The 21,639-nt window shown below is 35.2% G+C and overlaps 1 protein-coding gene across 6 annotated transcripts in view; it reads left to right on the top strand.

The window, feature by feature from the left end:
- ATP8A1 (ATPase phospholipid transporting 8A1) overlaps positions 1 to 21,639 on the top strand; it is a 240,458-nt gene that overhangs the window by 172,033 nt on the left and 46,786 nt on the right. For all 6 annotated transcript variants that reach the window (XM_077136764.1, XM_077136763.1, XM_077136767.1 and 3 more), the window contains 4 exons: positions 14,709 to 14,892; positions 14,984 to 15,094; positions 21,251 to 21,325; positions 21,419 to 21,541. In XM_077136764.1, the coding sequence (XP_076992879.1) occupies positions 14,709 to 14,892; positions 14,984 to 15,094; positions 21,251 to 21,325; positions 21,419 to 21,541 (493 nt within the window). The remainder of the gene's footprint in view (positions 1 to 14,708; positions 14,893 to 14,983; positions 15,095 to 21,250; positions 21,326 to 21,418; positions 21,542 to 21,639) is intronic.

The following is a 21,639-nucleotide window of genomic DNA, read 5'->3' as shown; positions in this document are numbered from 1 at the left end:
TCAGAATCCAGTTTTCCCCTGCAGTCTTCTCTTTAACTATAGCTAGAGTGGAAGTGACGGGGAAAGACTTCCCATAATAACTAAGGAGGCTCGCAGTAGTAGTTCCGTCTTCAGGGTTGCATCAGCCACTTTCTTCCCTGGCATTATCAACATAAAGGGCAGGAGGCAATTTTTAGCGTTTACCTAAGAGCTACAAAGATGAGCGTTTTCCCTGAAGAGCCTACAGTTGAATTGAAAGAAACTGTTGTGCTCAGTCAGTCGTCATTATATCTTTCACTCAGCACCATTTTCTGAAAGGAATATTCAGAGGCAGAAATAATTCCCTGCCCCTAAATTATTCAGGGCTTCAGAGTCCTGGTTTTGGTTTACAAAGTGAAGATTACATGTTATGCCTCAAATAATTTTTTAAGTATGTAAAACCAAGAAGTATAATGAAATCGATTTTCATCCATCTAACTAGTACTGTATTTTCGTAGCTACTCTACAGCTTTTAGGTTCTTACCATAGTGCCCACTGACCTGTGTGACCTGAGTAGGTTAATAGGAAATGTGCATCTAGGTTTTGGGGTAGTTTCTGATAAGTTTTCCTGGTTATGGGCATAAAGTACTCCTTTGCATTCTTTCTTCCCTTCTGTACCCGTGCACAGGCCCACTGATTCTTTTCATTTGGGGTGGTCACAGATACTTTTGAAGAACAAGCGAAAGCTGTGGACTTTCTCCAGGAAAAATACACATACAAACCAACACGCATCAAAGTTACATGCACCTCTTTAGGGGTTTCAGACTCCCTGAAACTCCTTGGATACCAGGTAGAGAGGCAAAAAAAAGCATGCTCTAAAACTCATATGGAAGTTTTGTGCATGCAACAAAAATAAAGAGCTATCTTGGGAAGTAATTGTCCCACATAAATCATTCCTGACCTCAATTACAGGTGCTTTATGTCTGAAGCTCTTGCAGGTTGTATAATTGGTATAAAGGCATTTGGGAATTCATGAAATGCTTGTTCTAACTCTACCCATATAGCACTTTGAATGCTTATGTAATCTCTGTGGTTTTGGTTTTGTGAACCCTAAAATAAAGAGATTGGAGCATAGCAAGGATTCAAATCCTACAGCAGTCCTGGCTATATATAAAGCAGTTAAGAGTGGAGTTTCTCTGGCATAGGAAGTTGGAAAAGACACGTGCACAAATGCATGCACCCTGCCTAGGTTAACTCCTTCCAATTTGGAAGCTTTAGAATCAGTGGACCTCTCATACCCTATCAGGTTTTGGATGAACCCTACTTCTGTTGAGCCACTGTGTTCTGAGAATAGGCTTTCTACTGCTTGGATCAGCATAATTTGGGGAAGCATCTGTTCTACCTCTTTTACTATTCCCTCAAGAAGAGAATGGGAATGTTGCAGTAAAGTATCGCTGTGTGTTAAATAGCATGTAGTTTCTAAGGTCCTAGTCAGTTCACATAACCCAGCCTTTCAAAGAATTTTATATTTTTTCTGTAGTTGTCAGTTTAGTTTAAACATATTTTGAAACTTACATTCTGTGACAGTTGGTTGAAAATTGGCTTAGAGTCTCCAGCTTTTAGACTGTCTGGTAATCACCGTTCCTCCCCATAATTTATGTGTTCATGTCTTCTCAAAAGCAGAAGTCAGACTGAAGTAAGCATTTTTCCTTACTTTGCAACACTTCTAATCAAAGTTTAACCCCCTTTTAGGCCATTTCCCCCATAGTGTATAAAAAACGCTTGACTTTGGTGAATGTTGTCATTCGGGGGTGGCATTCCAGGCAAAACCTTTCACCTTAGCCTGATCAAAGGGTCCTCCAGGAAGAAGCCTGAAGGGACACTTTGAATACTTCTCTTCTTAGCATGAGTGCATTAAATAAAGGCAGATCTAGTTTTTTAAATCTTTTGGGATTGTCTTTAAGAATGTCTCTCAGTAAATATTCTACTTAAAAGGGAAGTCAGAAAGCACAAATGAAGCTAATAAATGCTCAACAGACATTCCTTTAAAGAAAAAAGATTGTGAACACCATTGGATGCCAAGCAGATGTTTGGCTTTGAGAAGACTTACAAACTGTTAATGAATGTCGACCCTATATTTGTGTCCAAGAAAATATGAATAAATGTTGGAAATGTTGAAAGAGTATTTCTTTCATACATGTATGGCTAAAAGAGAACACTGAGTAAGTTTTATAACTTCATAAATTGCCCATATTTTGCCTTAATATAATAATCATCTGTTCAACCTTGTCCATCTCATTTAGCTCTACTGAATAATGTTAAAGGAACTGCATGGCTGTGTTATAGCCCATAGTCACTTATGTTGTATGCTGCCAGCAAAGTCCAAATTTGACTATAGCACTCTAAAAACACATGAGAAATCTAGATGCTGTCGAATCCCATTGTAACTGAACATGGAGTTTTAGATATCAGTCAAATTAGTTAAACCACCATCGCCACCACCTCCACTGTCACCAGCCCTCTCCCTGCCCCCCACCCCCACCCCGATATACACACACACACATACACACACACACACACACACACACGCAAATCACAGTGGCAGATTATGTAGTTCTGAAAGAATAGTTAGCCTGTATTGGAAAGTAAAAATAAAGCATATGTGTACAGCTCAGTGAATGATCACAAAGGGAACATTCCTGTGTGTACAGCACCCAAAAATGACCATCACCCCCAGAAGGCCCCTTCTGCTCCCTTCAGTTATTACCTGCCCAATGGAAATTTCTATATTTCTTTCCATCACCTTCCCTCTTAAATTATTTCTTTTTTTACTTTAGTCTTTTTCCTTAACCTGTAGATATTACAAAATCCTAATTCTCATCTCTAAATTATCTTTATTTTGCATTTTACTAACTTTGAATAAGCATCTCTTCCATAACTACATCCAAAGTTTTGATGATCCTTTTCTGCTCAGCAATTTTAAGTGCAAAGCTCTGCAGAATTTCATAAGGTCCTCCCTATAGCTTCACATAAACTGATAAATCAGCACTCCAGTATATTCTTCAGCCGAATACAAATCTGCCTAATAGATGGATTCTGTTCTTCCCCAGTGCTGCAGTGACAGAATGAAAGCACCTTGCCTTCCAATTTGCTAAGGCCATGCTAAATGGAACCTACCAAAATTTTTTGATCTGTTAGTCTAATGGCATTATCGTACAGAAAGAGAAAGCAGACTTAACTTTCATGACTGGTTTTCCTCCGATGGTTTCCAATAATTACCTCCTTTTTAATAAGCATGTCTGAACCATCCCCACATGGTCCTGGAAATATACCCTGGCTCAGAACTTGGAGCAAGTTAAAGGTCCTAAGTTTTGAACTAGGGTGTATTTCCAGGAGTCAAGACCAGGTAGGAGAGTAGAGCATGGACCATAGAGAAAGGAGAGACAGCATCCTAGAGGAAAGTTTGTCTTTTCAAACTTTCATGAGGAAACCAAAAGTACATCCTGAAGGGAACAAGCAGACTAAAACTGAACACAAAACAAAGGGTCTGTAAGTTGAGGCATGACAGAGGAGGTCGTTCAAGACAGCATCCCCTAGAGGGAAGGAATATTTTGTAGAACAGGGGGCTGGCAGAATTTTTCTGTAAAGAGCCAGTATCTGTGGCTCATGAGTAAACAGGGAGAGAGTCAATTCTGGCAGTACTTTCTTATAACCCTGGTGGAGGTCATACCAAATTCCCTAATCTGAATTTTCCATACCTTCCTTTTCTCCTCTTGAAAACTGAAATATTTCCCTATGTCTATTCACCTGACATGAACATCTTTCTCCGTGATTCATCAAAAATGATCGACACTCTTTCTGTGGTGATAGCTACACAATGTAATGGTCCCATTAAATTTCCTTGTGCCCTTAGGTCAAAGAAAACCCTTTGAAATGTTGATATTTCCAGAGGTAGATTTGTTTTAAAGTGAGGTGTCAATAGGTGTTTATATATCTCAGCAAGAAGAATATAGGAACCCAGGACTATAGCCATTTAACCCTGCTCTGTCATCACAGTGCCTTCCCTCTGTCATTTATGTCAGCAAATAAATCAGGCAGAGAGATATGCAGGCCTTCTACCTAAGCTGGAAGCATCCTTGAGTCCTGATGGTATTTACTTTGGTTTTTGCCCTTTATCCCCATTCCCATTCTCTTTACTCCACCTTAGAAAAGCATTCTCACGTATTTAATATATGATCGTATCCACCTGCCATACTTTGTTTGCATATATATGTATCAAAGAAAAATGTATAATATTATATGTGTGTTGAGAGACAGGTAAACATGGATAATAGCATTCCGGTATAAAATGTTTCTGATGTTTATTTTTCTACGTCTTTGAAATCTACCCATGTTACCATGTCTAATGCAAGTTTATTTCTTCTGATCACTGCTCAGTAGAATACTGTATCCTTATGTGTTCGTTTATTTATCCATTCCCATAGTGTTGGCCATCTAGATTGACTTTAAACTTTGCTACCACCAATAATATCCTTGCTGTGTACCCATGTAAGAGTTTTTCTAGGATATATACCCAATAATAGTAATACTTGCAGTGTGGGAATTCTTTATTTCAATCAGAGCTGCCAGATTGCTCCAAAACAGCTGCTCTAGTGTATATTCCTGTGATCTGTGCAGGAGGGTTGCTGTTTTCTTTGTCACCAACATTTGACATTCCTGAATTTATAACTTTCCAATTTGAATTTATATCTTTCCAATTTGATGTTGTAAAATAGCACCTCACTGTTTTGATTTTCATTTCACTGATCATTAGGCTGTTTGAGCATCTCTTCATATACCTTTTTACCTTTCTAGGTTACTGCTTTTGAAATTCATTCATCTATTCACTCATTCACTCACTCAACAAAATTTTTGAGCACCTAGTATGTGCCAGGTATTTTTATAGATGCTATAAATAAAGCAGTGAACAACAGGAAGAAGTAATTACTGCCTTTACATTATAGCTATTCTACAATAAAATATATAAATATACATGCATATATATTCAAAAGGTAATAATTCTATATATATAAAGTCATTGGAAATAATTACTATAAAGAAAGACAATACATTGAAGAGGGATAGAGATGCTAAAATCTTAGTTGAGTTTCCTTCTTCCTCAAGTAAAGGAATTTTTTGTATGTTCTGGATATCTATTCATTATTGTTTATATATGTGACAAATAGTTTCTGGTGTAGCTGCCTTCTTCCTGTCTTCTTCCTTGAACAAGAATCATTCATCTGACATGGTCAAATTCCATTAATTTTCCCTGTATGTTTTGTGCTTTTCGGATATTACTTAAGAGCTTTCCACCCACAAAGATATTCTCTAACATTTTCAAAAGTGTCTTTACAGTTTTTTGTTTTCCATGTAATTTTTTAATCCATATGGAGATTTTTTGTGGGTTTTATTTTGTATATAGTCAAAAGGAAGAAGAATCCAGTGTTATTAATTTCTACACAGTGGTCAAATTCTCCCATTACTGCTTACTAAACAGTCCACACTTTCCTCTCTGCTTTGTAAGGCCGTATAGTATAGCACATAGGCTCTGGAACCAGACTCCTTCGAGTCCAAGCCCAGCCTCCACCACATAGTAATTGAGAGTCCCATATAAATTACTTAAATTCCCTTACTTCACTTTTTTCATCTTTGAAATGGAGATAAAAATAACAATTGCTCTCATAGAATTGTGAAGAATAAGTGTTAAATTGTGTATTGTGTATATACATGTAAGCTATTATTGAATTTTTTTTGATCTTACAAATGTTATCTAATTATCTTGTATATTGCCTAATCGATTACTTCCGAAGAGAGAACTACTGTCATATGTAAGATCCCTCTCTGACCACTGTGGCCTTTTCTGTGTCTTAAAATCTATTTTATATGATCTTAAAATTGCTACCGTGGCTTTCCTTTGTTTCATGTATACCTTCTCTTTTTTCCTAAACCCTATTTTCAAACTTTTGTATATTTGTATAATACAATGGCTAAGAATGCTGTCTCTGAATCCACATTGCTTAGGCTTGAATCTTGGCTTCACCACTTACTTGCTATGTTACCTTAAATAAGCTCCAAAGCCTCTCTGTGCCTTGGTTTCTTCATTTGTAAAACGGCAAAAATAGGGACTAATCTCATAGGGTTCTTCTGAGGATTGAAGGAGTTAAAACAAGTGAAGAGTTTAAAATATAGTAAGCACAAACAAGAGGTATCTAATATTAGCTGTTTTTATAAAGACTGTCTTTCTTAGAGACCATAGTGCTGAATCTTTTTGTTTTAATCAAACCTGAGGATCTCTTGTTTTGAAATCAATGAATTTAACTTATTTATATTTGTTGTAATTGTTTCCCTGATAGGTCTCATTTCTGCAATCATATTTTTATGTTTTCCATTTATTGTGTTTTGTTTCTTCCTTTTCTCCTAACTTCAACTGTCTAGATCAAATTTTCTTCTGCTTGTTTGAAAGTTTTACACTTTGAAAGTTTTACACTCTGTGTTTATTCTGTCTGGTTATTTCTAAAGTTTTCATAATCATACTTGTGCTTGTTTTGCTCTTTAAATGTCTATGTGTATTAGTATGTCTTCCTTCCCTAATATACACCCTTAAATAAATAGATAAAACTGAAGATATTTAGTATGTTTTTGTTCCTTTGTAAGTAATTTGCTTTTTCTCTAGAAGCTTTAGAAAATTTCAGTAATCTTAATAATACCACAATGTATCTAGTTTTAGGTGTCTTTTTTTGTGTATCTTTTTAATACTCTATGAGCCTATTCAATCCAAGAGCATGTGGCTTCTTTAATTCTGGAAAATTATTAATCATTATTTTTTATTTTATTTTTATTTTTATTCTCATCTAGGACTTATATTACATATGTGTTATCACCATGTCCTCTATTTCTTTTCATTTTTCTCTCAGTCTCCAAAAAAAAAAAAAAAAAAAAAGAAAGAAAGAAGAGAGAGAAAGAGAGCTCACTTTCTTTCAGCCTAAAGCAGGTCCAGCCATTCCTTACCTATCCAGGCTCATGGGATGAAGCTGGGGCTCATGTGGGTTCCAGCCAAATACTGTGACTGGAAAAAGATGGAGGTCATAGGTCTTACACTCTGAGAACAAGGTCATGAAAACACAAAGCAAGAAGAGGAAAGGACTCCAGGCAAAGGTCTCACTTGAGTGGAGAAGTTTCCTGCTAGAGAGTACAACAGTCCCATAGGCAGGACTCCTCAGAAGAAAGAGGTGGCTGGACCTTGTCCCATGTAGGAGCCACTTCCTGCTCTCCCTACCACTGCTGTCTCCTTGGAGCCAGAGACCATAGTGAGGCCACTGTTAAAAAGGCTCTGAATGTTTAACCCTCCAGACAGTTGCTAATGAAAATCCTTAAATTAAAAACTGCTAGTAGCAGAAGGAAGGTTCTGAAGCTTTCTGTTTTCTTATACTTCTATTCTTCCATAGAAATGTCATTCCATATTAAAGGATCAATAAATACTTGATAAATGAATGACACCCAATTGCACATTCCCAGCTCTGCATTCTTTCTAAGTTGTGTTCCAAGTTGTCAGTCAGCCTTACTTAATGATTCCACTTGGATGTCCCACTATTCTCTGAATTTCAGAGTGTCTAGAGCTTACCTGGTCACTTTCCTCTGAAAATCTTACTCTGGCCTTTTCTATGTATGTTTAGACCATCTTTCTCTCAGTCACCCAAATCTGAATCCTCAGGGTCATCTTTGAATTCATGTTCATTCAAATCCACCACACACACACACACTTCCATATATTTTCATTTTCATTGCCCTTATTCTAGATAAGTTTAAGATAAATATAAATCTAACACTTATTGACCAATCCAAATCAATATTTCTAAGAATCTTCTTCTACCATGTTCTTTTTTGGCTTAAAGCTTCTAGCATGTCATTGTTTAGAGTTTGCTGTCATGTGGAAACTTTCTTATTGTGACATGTGGAAGCACCCTATCATCTCTCTCAAATCCACTCTGAGTAAGTCCACTTTCCCTCGAAGAAATAGTATATCCCCTTCTACCCCTAGTAATTTTTTACCTGTGTTTCCCACCCATGTAGGAAACTGTTAGAGAATCTAATATCCTTTATAGAGTACTCTTATACTCTAGGAATAGAAAGCAGATTAAACAGATTTTTCCTCCTAACAGTGAACAATTAAAAATGAATGATTTACAATGTTAGTATCATGGGATGATGATACGAATTTCTGTATTCTTGTAAAATTTCCATTTGTTCAGTCCTCCAATATTTTTACATCTGCTGTGTTCCAAGTACAGTGCTAGATCCAAGATAGATATTTGTTTAAAAAATGAAAATGAGGGTTGCATTGTAGACAAAAAGTTTCTACTAGGAGTAGTTTTCTTTTTACGAGGTATATTTGCCAGTTAGTTTGGGGTGCCCTAGACCATGCACACACACATACCCTCAAATGTATACTAATCAGTATGAACAGTCCCTATTTAAATATTATCAGAACCAGGCAGTGAGATGGTGGCTCAGCAGGCAGAATTTTCACCTGCCATGCCAGAGACCTGGGTTCCATTCCTGGTGCCTTCTCATGTAAAAAAAAAAAAAAATATATATATATATATATATATATATATATATATATATATATCAGAACCGTTGAACTGAAGGTAGTGTAATTTACTATAACAATATAAAATTCCACAAAAAAGAGGTTTTATATTTAAAATGCATTACAAGACGGAATCTTTTTAAAAGTTGGTTTCTTTTTTGTCCTGTGGAAAGACTATCAGTATTTTCTTTCTGTTAGACTAAAACCCTATTTCGTAAGGTCTCCCTGATGCTAGTGACTGAATAGTATATCAGCAGATGTTGGTTTTGGAAGCTAAGAAAGCGCTCACTCATCACTCATTTGAATAGCACAGTTTTCTTACCTAGAAGTGGTTGAATGTATCATTATATATACCACATACCAAGTGTCATTTTTAGGACTTGCTGTGCAAGTCCTAAAAATTTCAAGTTTTCATTGTTTGCTGATTTCATTTCAGTAATAAATTGGTGGTAAATTTCTAGAAGAGTTATAATATTTATGCAATTTTCATGCATATAACCCAGATTTTAGCCACATTTTAATTTCTTTTTGCCACCTTTTAATTTCTTCTTAACATAACACTTTATAAATAAACCTAACAAATTTTAGTTCAGAGAAGACTTGAGGAAGATTGCATGAGTTAGGTTTTTCTCCCTTTTTATAATTTCTTTTGTTGGTCAGCCAAGTGTAACTCAATAGGGAAGAGACTAATATTTATAAGGAGAAACCTGTGGAAGTTTGTTGTGAGGGGAAGTGCAGTAGATTCCCTATGAACTATCCTGACATCTGGGGCAGACCACAAACTGCGTAAATATAGGTACTCAGTCACTATATAAAACATTCCAGATAATTAAGAAATACTGTTTCTCTTCATTTTGTTCTTAAACATTTTGCTAGGTATACCTCTTAAGTTCAAATCACTGGTAACATTTAAATTTACAAGGATGTCTTTGACAAAATACCACATTATCAATATGCTTTTTTATGTATCTACTAGAATTTTTTAGGTTAATACTCCCAAAACACAATCCTATAGGATAAAAAATTTTACTCCTTTTGATTACCTATAAAAAGTGCCTTGAAAATATTTTTTATTACATGTCTCTGTGTATACATGGGCATATAATCTTTGTATGTTCCACCCAAAAGATGATTCATTTGGCTAATTCTATTAAAAGAGTGCAAATTGAGAGTTATATAGGATGGACCACACTGTATACTTCTTAGCTTAAATGGTAAAAATTTCCAGTGCTCTAATCTCATGTTCACAGCACAGTGAGAGTTTCTACATAGTAAATATGAAAAATAATGAATAACATGTGCAGAAACTTTAGCCAAAATAATATCTGAAAGCATATTGCGCTGAGTGCACTTGCAGGTTGTTTTGCAAAAGACCACCCTCTATTTGTGGAGCCATGGGGAAGAAAACGGGACCTTTACACTGTATGCTGGATAAGTAGTCTTTTTCCACCGAGGCGCTTACTTCTCCCAAAGAAGAAAGAGCAACAGTGAAAGAAAAGAGAACTGTGAATAATTTAAGCTCTGATGGAGACCCTTGGGTGGTAAAAATGTCTAGAGGAGAAGAGAGGGAGCTTTTATGATTCAGAAGTATGCATTGGGTCATTTATTGCTGTTTGTAAAATTTGAATTTTGGATATCCTCAGCCATGAATATGTTGTTTTTGAAAGATGTTTGGAAGAATTCACGTGTGTGGTAAGGTTGTCCTAGACTTAAGAAAATTGTACAAATATAAAAGCAAGTACAAAAATAAAGAAAGTAAATAAACCCTAATGAGTGAAGTGAGTGACTTTTAAGAGGTGAAAACACAGCAGTAGAAAAAGAATATAGTCTGGAGAATTTTGAATATGAAGTTAAAAGAGTTTAATATGTGCTATTTCTTATCCCTGAAAATTGAGAGCTCTCCTATCGTGTTCCAGGTCAAGTCAAATTCTAACTCGTCAGAGAAGCCTCTTTCAGCCCAGGCTGATTTCTGTATCCTCTGAAATTATTAAGTACTGGCAATCATATCCAACAGCTTTATGCTGCACTTATTATTTTATGTCTTATCATTTCGTTTCGCTAAACTGTAAGCTGCTTGTAGCAAGGAACGATTTTAAATGGAGACTTATATAAACAGTATTTTTACTGACTTCAGCTTAACTAATCTGAATAGCCTCAAACCACATTCCTGCCATAAGACATTCTGACAGGTGCTCACTGCCTGCTAGGCTCAGAGCTGGGATGACATTCTTTGATGGGAACTCACACTTTTGCTCCCGTGACTTAACTTAGTTGCTTATCAGAAATCAATGGTACTGGTTCCCTAATCTATTTATTCCTGTTGTACTTTTTAAAGTAATCATCATTTAATTACATATTTCATAAATCGTTGAAATGACTTAATAAAAGCTGCTGTTGCGAAGAAAAGCAAGTTTGGTGCTCTAGAAAGACTTTGAGTTGCAAAACAATTTGCTGTTGAACTTGGCGTGGGTAAAATAGCTTTAATCAAGGTGTAGGGAATCATTACATTCTAGTCTCCACTTTAATGAAAGAAACCATGAATGCCTTATTAGTGAGGTTCCTGTAACCAAGACAGACAAATTTCAAACAGCCTACCCCGGTAGAAAGCAGCAGTTTTTGCTCTACAGTTTATGCATTTACATTTTGTTAAAATTTTTAAGTATGCATATTTTATTTTTTTTATGAATCCCCATTTTAATCTGACATCTTTGTCTGGCAACCATCTTCTATTTCATACTCATCAGATACAGGGGCATCTACTGTTTCTTGAATATTGTTCCAAACCAGTTATCTTCTTTTGACTTTGTCAAGGAAGCGCATGCCCTCCCGAGTAACAGCTACAGTGTAATTTTGGGTTATGTCTCACTACATTATCTTTTTGTGTAAATATATATACAAACTGGTCACCTCTCCAGGGAGGATTCTTGCCAAGGGCACTCGTACTCTGTTTCTAACACCTGAGTTAACCAGACCCATGAAGTTAGGTGAAAATCCTAGTGCAGATTTTAATTTGAGGTATTGAAAATTGCACTGTCAAGCAGAGAAATCCATAGGTGGTTGTACTAGCTATGATGAAAGAAAACAAAGTATAGTCCAGTACTTATCTGATGCTTCTTTCAATCCGTAATATTAGCTCACCATGCAAAGAGTTCCCGTTTACCATAATTCAGCTCATAAAAAAGCATAATGTTCCCTGCTCCACTGATCTTATGGTGTGACTTCATAATGTATTTACATTGTGAACCTGTTAAATTGTGAAGGGAACTTGATAAATGTTTTTAAATGCTTCTCTCTTTTCATGCTCATTTCCCATTTGCTTTTTAGATCGCTTTTTGGTGAACATTCTCTCTTGACATTTTATTAAATGTCAGCTGTTTTCCATGTTTGGAATATGGGCCTAGAGCCAGTGGGCTTACCAATTTATATTAGCCTGTTAAGAAAAATTAAATAAAATGTGAAAATGAAATGAAAATTGCTTTGAAGAGAAATGGGGGCTAACAGTGAAATCACCCATTAATGGCCTGGTATCATTCATTCCCCTGCTGAATTCCCAGTTGTGTCAGTTTGTGCCTTTGCCAGACTCCGAAAGGAAACCCAAAGAGAAAATTAAAAATAATTCTTTCGTATAGCAAACATTTATCACACACCTACTCTGGATTGGGCATGAGGCATACTGAGATGAGGAGACTTATTCCTTCTGCTAGCAACTCACAATCTGATGCAATGATTCTCAAACTTGAAATAAAAACCAGAGCTGCTCTGGACACGGTCTTTCAGGGGACAGTGGGCCTCTAGAAGGCACATACTTGCACAGGTTATCCACTACTAGAAATTTTTCCTAGAGAAATAATCAGATGTATAGACTTTTTCAGAGTAAAGATCTTCATTTGTAAATAGAATAATGAATGATTTACCAGATGTTCCAGCAGATCTGTAATAGACCCCCTACTCCACTTAACCTTTTTAAAGAATATAGTTCTGAAATATTTTTCTTGCCCACTAACATAATGTGCTAGTTGTTTCTTACTGTTTAATTGCTATCTTAATATTTTACTAGGCAGTTCTTTCTTTATTCTTCCTTTCTCTAAATCTCCAATTACATATGGGCACTATATTAATTTAATTATGCTAATGATTCATTTTGTCTTTCTGCCCTTCTCTTATTGTCTTGAATTTACTTCTTTTCTTAAATGATCTTTTTAAAGTCTAAGTTGCTCCAAAATTAACACCAAATTTGAGTTAGTATGGATGCTGGCATTTTCTGTTTCTGACCCACATTTGTATAAAAAGTTGCTCGATTTCTGCTTTGCCAATGGTAACTCTGGAAGAAAATGAAACACATGAATTGTAATCAAGTGTTTTGTACTTACTTAGGTGAGATTCCCCAGTTCTTCATGGTATCTGAGACCAGGGATTAGCCAATTCCCTACTGTTGATTTAAATAGAATTTTAAGCTTGTAGTGCATTATCTAAGGCCAGCTTGCAGCAACTCAAAACTTTTATTTTCCAACTATTTAACAGCCTTTGAGACTTTTTAAAATTTATTAATTCAAAAAATTAACAACAAACAAAAATATTAACATATCATTCCATTCTACATATATAATCAGTAATTCTTAATATCATCACATAGTTGCATATTCATCATTTCTGAGAACATTTGCATCAATTTAGAAAAAGAAATAAAAGACAACAGAAAAAGAAATAAAACAATAACAGAAAAAAAAAGATTATACATACCATACCCCTTACCCCTCACTTTCATTTATCACTAGCATTTCAAACTAAATTTATTTTAACATTTGTTCCCCCTATTATTTATTTTTATTCCATATGTTCTACTCGTCTGTTGATATGGTAGCTAAAAGGAGCATCAGACGCAAGGTTTTCACATTCACAGAGTCTCATTGTGAAAGTTATATCATTGTTCAATCATCATCAAGAAACATGGCTACTGGAACACAGCTCTACATTTTCAGGCAGTTCCCTCCAGCCTCTCCACTACTTCTTGAACAACAAGGTGATATCTACTTAATGTGTAAGAATAACCTCCAGGATAACCTCTCGACTCTGTTTGGAATCTCACAGCCATTGACAATTAGTCTCATTTCACCCTTCCCCCTTTTGGTCGAGAAGGTTCTCTCAATCCCTTGATGTTAATTCTCAGGTCATTCTAGGGCTTTTCTCAGTCCCTTGATGCTGAGTCTCAGCTCATTCCAGGATCTCTGTCCCACGTTGCCAGGAAGGTCCACACCCCTGGAAGTCATGTCCCACGCAGAAAGGGGGAGGGTGGTGAGACTGCTCGTTGTTTTGGCTGGAGAGAGAGGCCACATCTGAGCAACAAAAGAGGCTCTCTTGGGGGTGACTATTAGGCCTAGATTTTAAGTAGACTTGACCTATCCTTTGTGTGGTTAAGTTTTATATGAATAAACCCCAAGACTGGGGGCTCAGCCTATAGCTTTGGTTGTCCACACTGCTTGTGAGAATATCAAGAATTCAACTTGGGGAAGTTGAATTTCTCCCCAATCTCACCATTCCCCGAAGGGGGCTTTGCATATACTTTTCCACTCACTGATTGAATCACTCTGGGATTCATTGGGGCATCACTCTGGACAAACCAACAAAATCTCGTGTCCTACCTGAGATTCCAAGTACTTATGGCGTTCAATCAAACTATCTGCATAAGTTGTATTAGGAAATGCACTAGTCAAAATATAAATTTTGTAACAAACATTTTTTTTAATCAAAAGTGATAGAAATTCTCATATTATTTGTTAGAATTTAGGTGAATTTCTGAACTGAAATATTATTAATTCAACAAATTAATGCAAGCATCCTGATAAGGGAGCACTTAAGCAGGCATCCTAGCTTCTACCTCCCATCTAGCAATTTGCTTCTAAGACTCATTTTTTTTCTAAGTCTCCTTTTACATGGCAACCAACTTAACAGAGAACTAAACAGTTGCAAACAGAAGATTTTCCATAATGGTTCTTCAGAGAACTATTCGTTTGGCTTTTGGCTTTTCTATAACTTTTATCTTTTTGAAACAGTAACATTTCAAAATTCCTTTTTTTTTTTTCTTCCAGGAAACAGAGTAATTGATCATTTGTTTTAATTTAAGGGTTTCTCCTCTTCAAAAATCTGAAGTGGTTGAGATGGTTAAAAAACAAGTTAAAGTCATAACACTTGCAATTGGCGATGGAGCAAATGACGTCAGCATGATTCAAACAGCACATGTCGGTGTTGGGATAAGTGGCAATGAAGGTCTCCAGGCAGCTAATTCTTCTGATTACTCCATAGCTCAGGTAAAACATCGTTTCTGCGAAATGCACCATTCATTTCAGTCAACCGACACCAGGAAGAGGAAAATATTAATTTTTTTCAATCTTATTTTAGTTCAAGTATTTGAAGAATTTATTGATGGTTCACGGTGCCTGGAACTATAACAGAGTCTCCAAGTGCATCCTGTACTGTTTCTACAAGAATATTGTCCTGTATATTATTGAGGTAATAAAATCTTAAGTTTAAAGTCTTTGTTGCTTACAGATATATTTAAGGGAAGAGAATATTTTCTCATTGTTTTACTTAATACTTCATTTGTTCAGTTACTTTTTATAACTTCTAAAGGTGTTAAGACACAAAGGTCATCAGCCAAAGGAAATAATTGATGTTTAAATTCTAGCTAAAAATGTTATCTTGCTTTAGTAAGAAAAGAAATGTTGAATTAGAATTGCTAAATGAAATAGCCTTTTCAGTTTTAAAAAAATTACAAATTGTACTGCTTTCTTTTTATAAAGCTCAAGATCATACAACCTAAAAGAGTACACTGTCTAAAGATATTGCACATATGGAAAACTGTATTAAATAAGAGTAAGCAAATGATAAACACAAACAGAAGAGTCGTTCTATATCTGGGGGAGGCAGTGGGGTAGAATCAGGAAGTACTCATGGATGGCTTTGCTAGTTCTTGCTGTATTTCAAAACTTAGCTGTATGTTATATAACAAATATCCCTTTTTATTCATAACTGTCTTAGTTTCTGAGTTTGATTAGTAGCAAGAGTTCGGATGATGAGGATTTCATCTAAAAATTATCCGCATATTCAGATCCTGTATCTGCATAGCAAGGGATTCTATATTCCTTTTCATGTATCAAATATGACATCATTTTTTAAACGAAAACTTAACATGAGTCAGTTATGTGTTTTATTTTGCAAAAGTATGTGTTTTATTTTACAGAAATGTATTAAGCGTATATTGGGTACCACACACCACATTTTGTCCAGGGTCTACACAATGATACATCAACCTTGGTGCCTGTTCTCTAGGAACTTGCCAATAGAAATACAATGCAAGAGCATGTATAATTTCGCTAATGCACATTTTTGCTAATGCATTAGCGAAAATGTAAAAAGTAAACATCAAATTAAAATTTAATAAAATATTTGCTTTAATCCAATATATTCAGAACGTTATCATTTTAACATATGATCTATATACAAAATTTGGGTATTTAGTCACGTTTCACATACTCAGGAGCCACATATGACCACTGGCTACCTTATTAGATGGTGTAACATTATGGATAAAATAAATGAGCTGAATGGTTAATCAATTAGGACGTGATAAATATGCCATTACCTTTTATGAAAAAAACATATGGCCTTTTTATCCTCAGAGACTATATTTGTAATCCCTAACTATAAGTGTGATCAGTTTCATACTCCTCCTCCACCTCTGCAGACATGGCAGTAAGCTCTCCATAACTTATTAATACCTCCCCCCCAATCTGCACTATTGTCAGGGGACCTGCCCTCATCCTCTTAAATCTGGGGGGATCTCCCATGCAGATGTTTGTCCTCTAATCTATTGACTGTTCTACACATCTATCAGATGAAGCACAGCCTAATCATTTCTATATGGAAATAACGTTCCATACTTCACAGCAGAGAAAAGTCATCAGTAAATTCCATATTGACCCTACTGACACTGTGGTTGGAGATTACTGTATTGTTTCTCATCTGTTCTTTTGCCTCTGCTTGTCTCCACATTAAAATGATGACTGAGCATAGTCATTAGTGTGAGTCAGGCTAAGAAAATCGAAAGTTAGTTTTGAAGTATCCAAGCGGTTTCTGTTCCCTGTTACTAAAAATCTATAATTAAATTACTTCCCATTAGATAACATAATCAAGCAAATACGGCAAACATAGTCTAAGAATCTTCATGAATGTCACTGTACATCACTACTCTATCTGGTCTGGATCTGTTTGCGTTTTGAAGCAAAATGCACTTCCAAAATTGCTTATGATTTTTTTTTTAATTGTAATTATTTTCTTAAATAACTGGTTTCGTTCCCAATATCCTCTATAGTTCTAGCTTTTCAGATTATATTTACTTCTCATCTCCAAAAATTGATATTCAAAAAAATAATTTATGTGGTTTATCTAAACAGACTTCTGGAGATAGCAGGAGTTTAAAGCCACTGCCAGCAATAAAACGTTTGTAAAAATTGTATTTTGTAAAATGAAATAAGAGTATTCAACTGACCACTTTTTAAATCTGCATTATTTGACAGTCAACAGGGAAATGAACAAAATTTAAGCACATATGGGAGAAATAAAATAAGTTAAATGAAAAAGTAAATCTGAATACTGTATTTCAAATCAACTTTTGTGATTTGTGGTTGATTAGCCCTAAATTTCGCTTAACTTTTAATTTAAAGTCTCTTCATGAGATATTTAACACTGATCAAGTTCTTTACAGTTTGAAAAAGAAGTAAATTCTATACTATACTGGAAATCCCATTTTTAAGTTATTTTTCTCTCAGCGCTTTATGGTAATGTATTTTGAATATAATTCAACTAACTTGGAAAGGAATTGACCTTTTAAATCAATTCCCAGATACCCAACCTTTGCCAGCTTAAACAAGTTCTGCAGATGTTAATGGCTCATGTCAATACTGTGAATGAATAGACAGAAAACACATCACTGAATGTCTCTAGTGAGGACAACTGCCAGTCTTGAGTCTTTCCTTTCAGTTTTTTGTGCTGATCAGGCGTGGGAGCCGAGGACTCATTGACTATTTGTAAGCTGCTGTTTAATATGCAGAAATGCTCCATCAGGAAAATGTCTGTGAAGCTTTAGCTGCCACGCCTCTGCTGGGACGTGGAACTTAGAAAATAATACCAGTAGAGGAAGGTCTGAAGTTTCTTTGCTAATAAAGAATAGTCTTATACACTATGGGTTTCATAGTTTATCTGCAAAAACTGCTTTTCCCATTGCTGTATTTTCAGCATGTCACCATCTATTTACTCCGTTGCCTTAAATTGTAGCCAAACAAATGAATATAGATCTGATACAGTCATATAGACCACTTACTTACAGTAGCACCCAGCAACTCCTCTAGGTGTTCGTTTCAATTTTTGGCTCTTTCTAAAGAAAATTTTCTTTCTTTGAATGACTGACTCCTTCCTAACAAAATAAGGCCTTTTCTTTAAAATGATTGGTCGCATGCAGGTTTTCCTTCCTGTAAGTTCCTAAAACAGTGTAAGGCTTCTAATCTTCAGAAGCCTTGATTAAAGTTGATAAAGTGATGCTTTCCCAGTCAGTTATGTTGGAAGATGGATTCCTTTTGTGTCTAAATTGTCTGGATACCTCTCCAGAGCGGCAGTGTTTTCTGTCTACATCTGTGGTTTTAGCTGAGTTTAAGGAGAGACTTTTAAGTGTTTTTGTAATTGTTTAGGTGTTTATTTAGCATGAGATATATTTCTAATATGTCTTTTAACTACAAATCTCAGACTAACCTTAAATTAGTCTTCTAGTAGGCTTCTTCATTGTTAAAAATCTTTTTTCCTTCCTTTAAAATATGTGAACTTGAGTGACAAAATAGTTATGTGAAGGTGTTCATACTATATTGAAAAGTTCTGTTCTTATCTAATTTTTTCTCCCTCCTTTTTGAAATAAAAAATTAAAATAAAATATTTACTTTTAAAAACACAGGAAGATTCCCGAAACCTGCCCATGCCAAAAAATAAAAAATAAACACATAGGAAGAGAATTTCTAAAAGCATGCTCATATATTTTTCCATAGGGGAAACAAAAAGTTTAAAAATGTGTTGATAGTATAGCACTCAAAACTTTCTGCATTTCTTTTGTAAAGCACTTAATTTATGCATCACAAAATTTGAATCTAGACATGTCAGTTTATTTGCAAATTATTTTAACTTGAAACTTCCCTTAAAAATTCATTGATTTGAGGGAGGGTCTTAAATTTCAATCTCATACTAGTCTTTGAATCAGCACCAAATGTTATGTACAAAGAAGCTAAGGGACCATTCACCATTCACATTTACAAATATTTATCTACACACAGATTAACCCATAAATTTTTCATATTATACAGTATTGAAGATTGCTGATGCATTCGTAACTACAGGCTTTGATCCAAATCATGTCCATTAACTGAATTTGGGATGCATAGAGCCTCAGCTTTCTTCAGACAAAAATTGGACCATATCATGATGTACTGGAAAGACCATAGCTGAAAGTTTGGTTTAAAAACTCCCTGTATTTCATTAAACCCTGAGAAATCTGAAGGAGCTTCTTAATATATATTACTACAGTGGATCACAGTCACCCTCAGAGAGGATATTGCCTTCTCCCTGAATATCCCAGATATGTATTTACATAATCCACATCTCAAACAAGCCAAATGCGAAAACACAATAGAGAGCATTAAGTCTGTTTTGTCAACGTGCGCATACTTAAGCTTTAAAAAAAAAAGTTTAAACTGGTTCCCCAGTTTAAGGCAAATGTCCACATTTTTTTTCTGTAAATGCATGTGAATTTGAACAATTTGAACTTATTTTTTACGTGCTATTGCAGCTTTGTTTTCTTTTCCATCTCATGAAGGAGACATTCTTTTTTTTTTTTTTTTTTTTTTTTTTTTTTTTAAAGGAAAGACAGAGAGAAGGAAGGAAGAAGGAAGAAAGGGAAACATTTTTAAACATTTTCTTGTTTTATTGTATTCTGTTTCTCCGTTTTTGTTACATGGGCTGGGGCCGGGAATCGAACCGAGGTCCTCCGGCATAGCAGGCAAGCACTTTGCCCGCTGAGCCACCGCGGCCCGCCCTTTTTTATATATGTTTAATCATTGCTTTCCACTATAAAAAGGAAGAAGATAAGTGTAAATACAGGAACTGTTAATAGGGAGCCCAGCCTGGGTACATATTGATAAATGGTGACTTTGTAGCAATTCATACTTCCATAATTAGGTTAAATGAAACCTGAAGTATAGTAAAGTCCCTGCAACTCAGATTCAAAAATTCACTTGATGGGCATGTCGAGACTGCTTCACTGTAACAGTTTTTGTTTTTATCATTGTTATATTTTACTTTTGCGTTTGTGTTTGTTTTGTGTCATTGCTGGGCCAGCCTGTTCACTTTTCCAGGTCAACTTGATTTTTAATAATGTTTTAGGCCTTCCTTTTCAAAAATAATGCATGTCTTATTGATTTACTAATATTCATTGTAACTTCCCATTTTGTTTTAAGAATGTTGGAGAAAAACTCATCTAAGATGCCCTTTTATTTTTATTTATTTTTTTGGGGGGTGCATGGTCAGGGAATCGAACCCAAGTCTCCTGCTGAAAGGCGAGTATTCTACCACTGAACCACTGTACACCCCCAGTGCCCTTTTATTTTTGTACCCATAGTTGAGGTTTCTGTTTTTAAGGCAGTTATAAAATATATACAAATATTATGCTCTTATAGTTAAAATTTGTATTTTATCAGAACATGCAATTTAAGTTGTAATTATTTTTCATATTTAAATTCAATTTTAGCAGTCTGATGGCAGTAATTATCAAGAACTACAAAAAGGCTCTCATATTTTGACCCGTTAATCCTACTTCCAAAAATCTTAGAGATGTGTAGGATGTAGGATTACTGTACAAGAATTTTCTGTTCAAAATTATTTATATTAGCAAAAACTGGAGGTGAGCTAAATGTTCAAAACTAAAATTGTTCTATTCATACTGTAAAGACTGTACGTTTATTAATACAATTGTGAAGAATATGCAACAACTTAAGAAAATGCATGTTATATAACATTGAGCTGAGGAGCAGGATATGACACTATACAAGTAAGTTTCCAGAAGGGTAAATGTGTGACTGTATATAACTGAATCGTATGAATACTGTCAATACAGAAGAAAATAGTGATTATCTTATTAAAGGAAGTTATTTTTTAGTTCCGGTAAATTTTAAATAAGCTAGTGTTGCATATAACAACAACAACAACAAAAAACAATCTTAACTATATCCTAATAGATATTTTTAAAGGGAATTAAAGCTCTCAAACTTTAACAACATTTAAGTATATTCCCTAAAGTACCTAAATATTGTATTTAATTTTTTAAAACCTATAATTGCATGTTCACAGTTATTTTTTTATTCAAGTGCAATAAATTCTGACATAAATAACAAATGCCTTTTTAAAATCCCCTTAAACTAAAAGATAAAGCAAGGAAATGCCATTTCTAAGAGAGCTGTAAAATTAGTATGTCAGTACAGTTGTGAGATGATGGTTGATTATACAACAGATTTCAAGTGATGCATTTATGTTTTTACGTTCTAATTTTGAGGGTTCGGGGTTGTTTTCTCCTAGATCTGGTTTGCCTTTGTTAATGGCTTTTCTGGACAGATCCTCTTTGAAAGATGGTGTATAGGTCTCTATAATGTGGTAAGTTTGAGACATTTGATTATTGAATACTTTGAGATAAAGATTCCCTCTGCATTTGGCTACTTGGCATAATGACCAGTTTGTGGATCTTAGATGTTTACAGCAATGCCTCCCTTAACTCTCGGGATATTTGAGAGATCATGCAGAAAAGAGAATATGCTCAAGTACCCTGAATTATACAAGACGTCTCAGAACGCCCGGGACTTCAATACCAAGGTAGGACACAGTGCCCTGGCGTGCACCTGGTGGGTTTTACTGTTCTGATTATCTGTGGGACGTCTGATCTTCCAAAGCCAAGGCGACTTTCGCCTGAA

This window comes from Tamandua tetradactyla, chromosome 19, assembly GCF_023851605.1.
Source record: "Tamandua tetradactyla isolate mTamTet1 chromosome 19, mTamTet1.pri, whole genome shotgun sequence".
Classification (NCBI taxonomy): Eukaryota; Metazoa; Chordata; class Mammalia; order Pilosa; family Myrmecophagidae; genus Tamandua; species Tamandua tetradactyla.
This window is presented reverse-complemented; position numbering and strand designations above follow the sequence as displayed.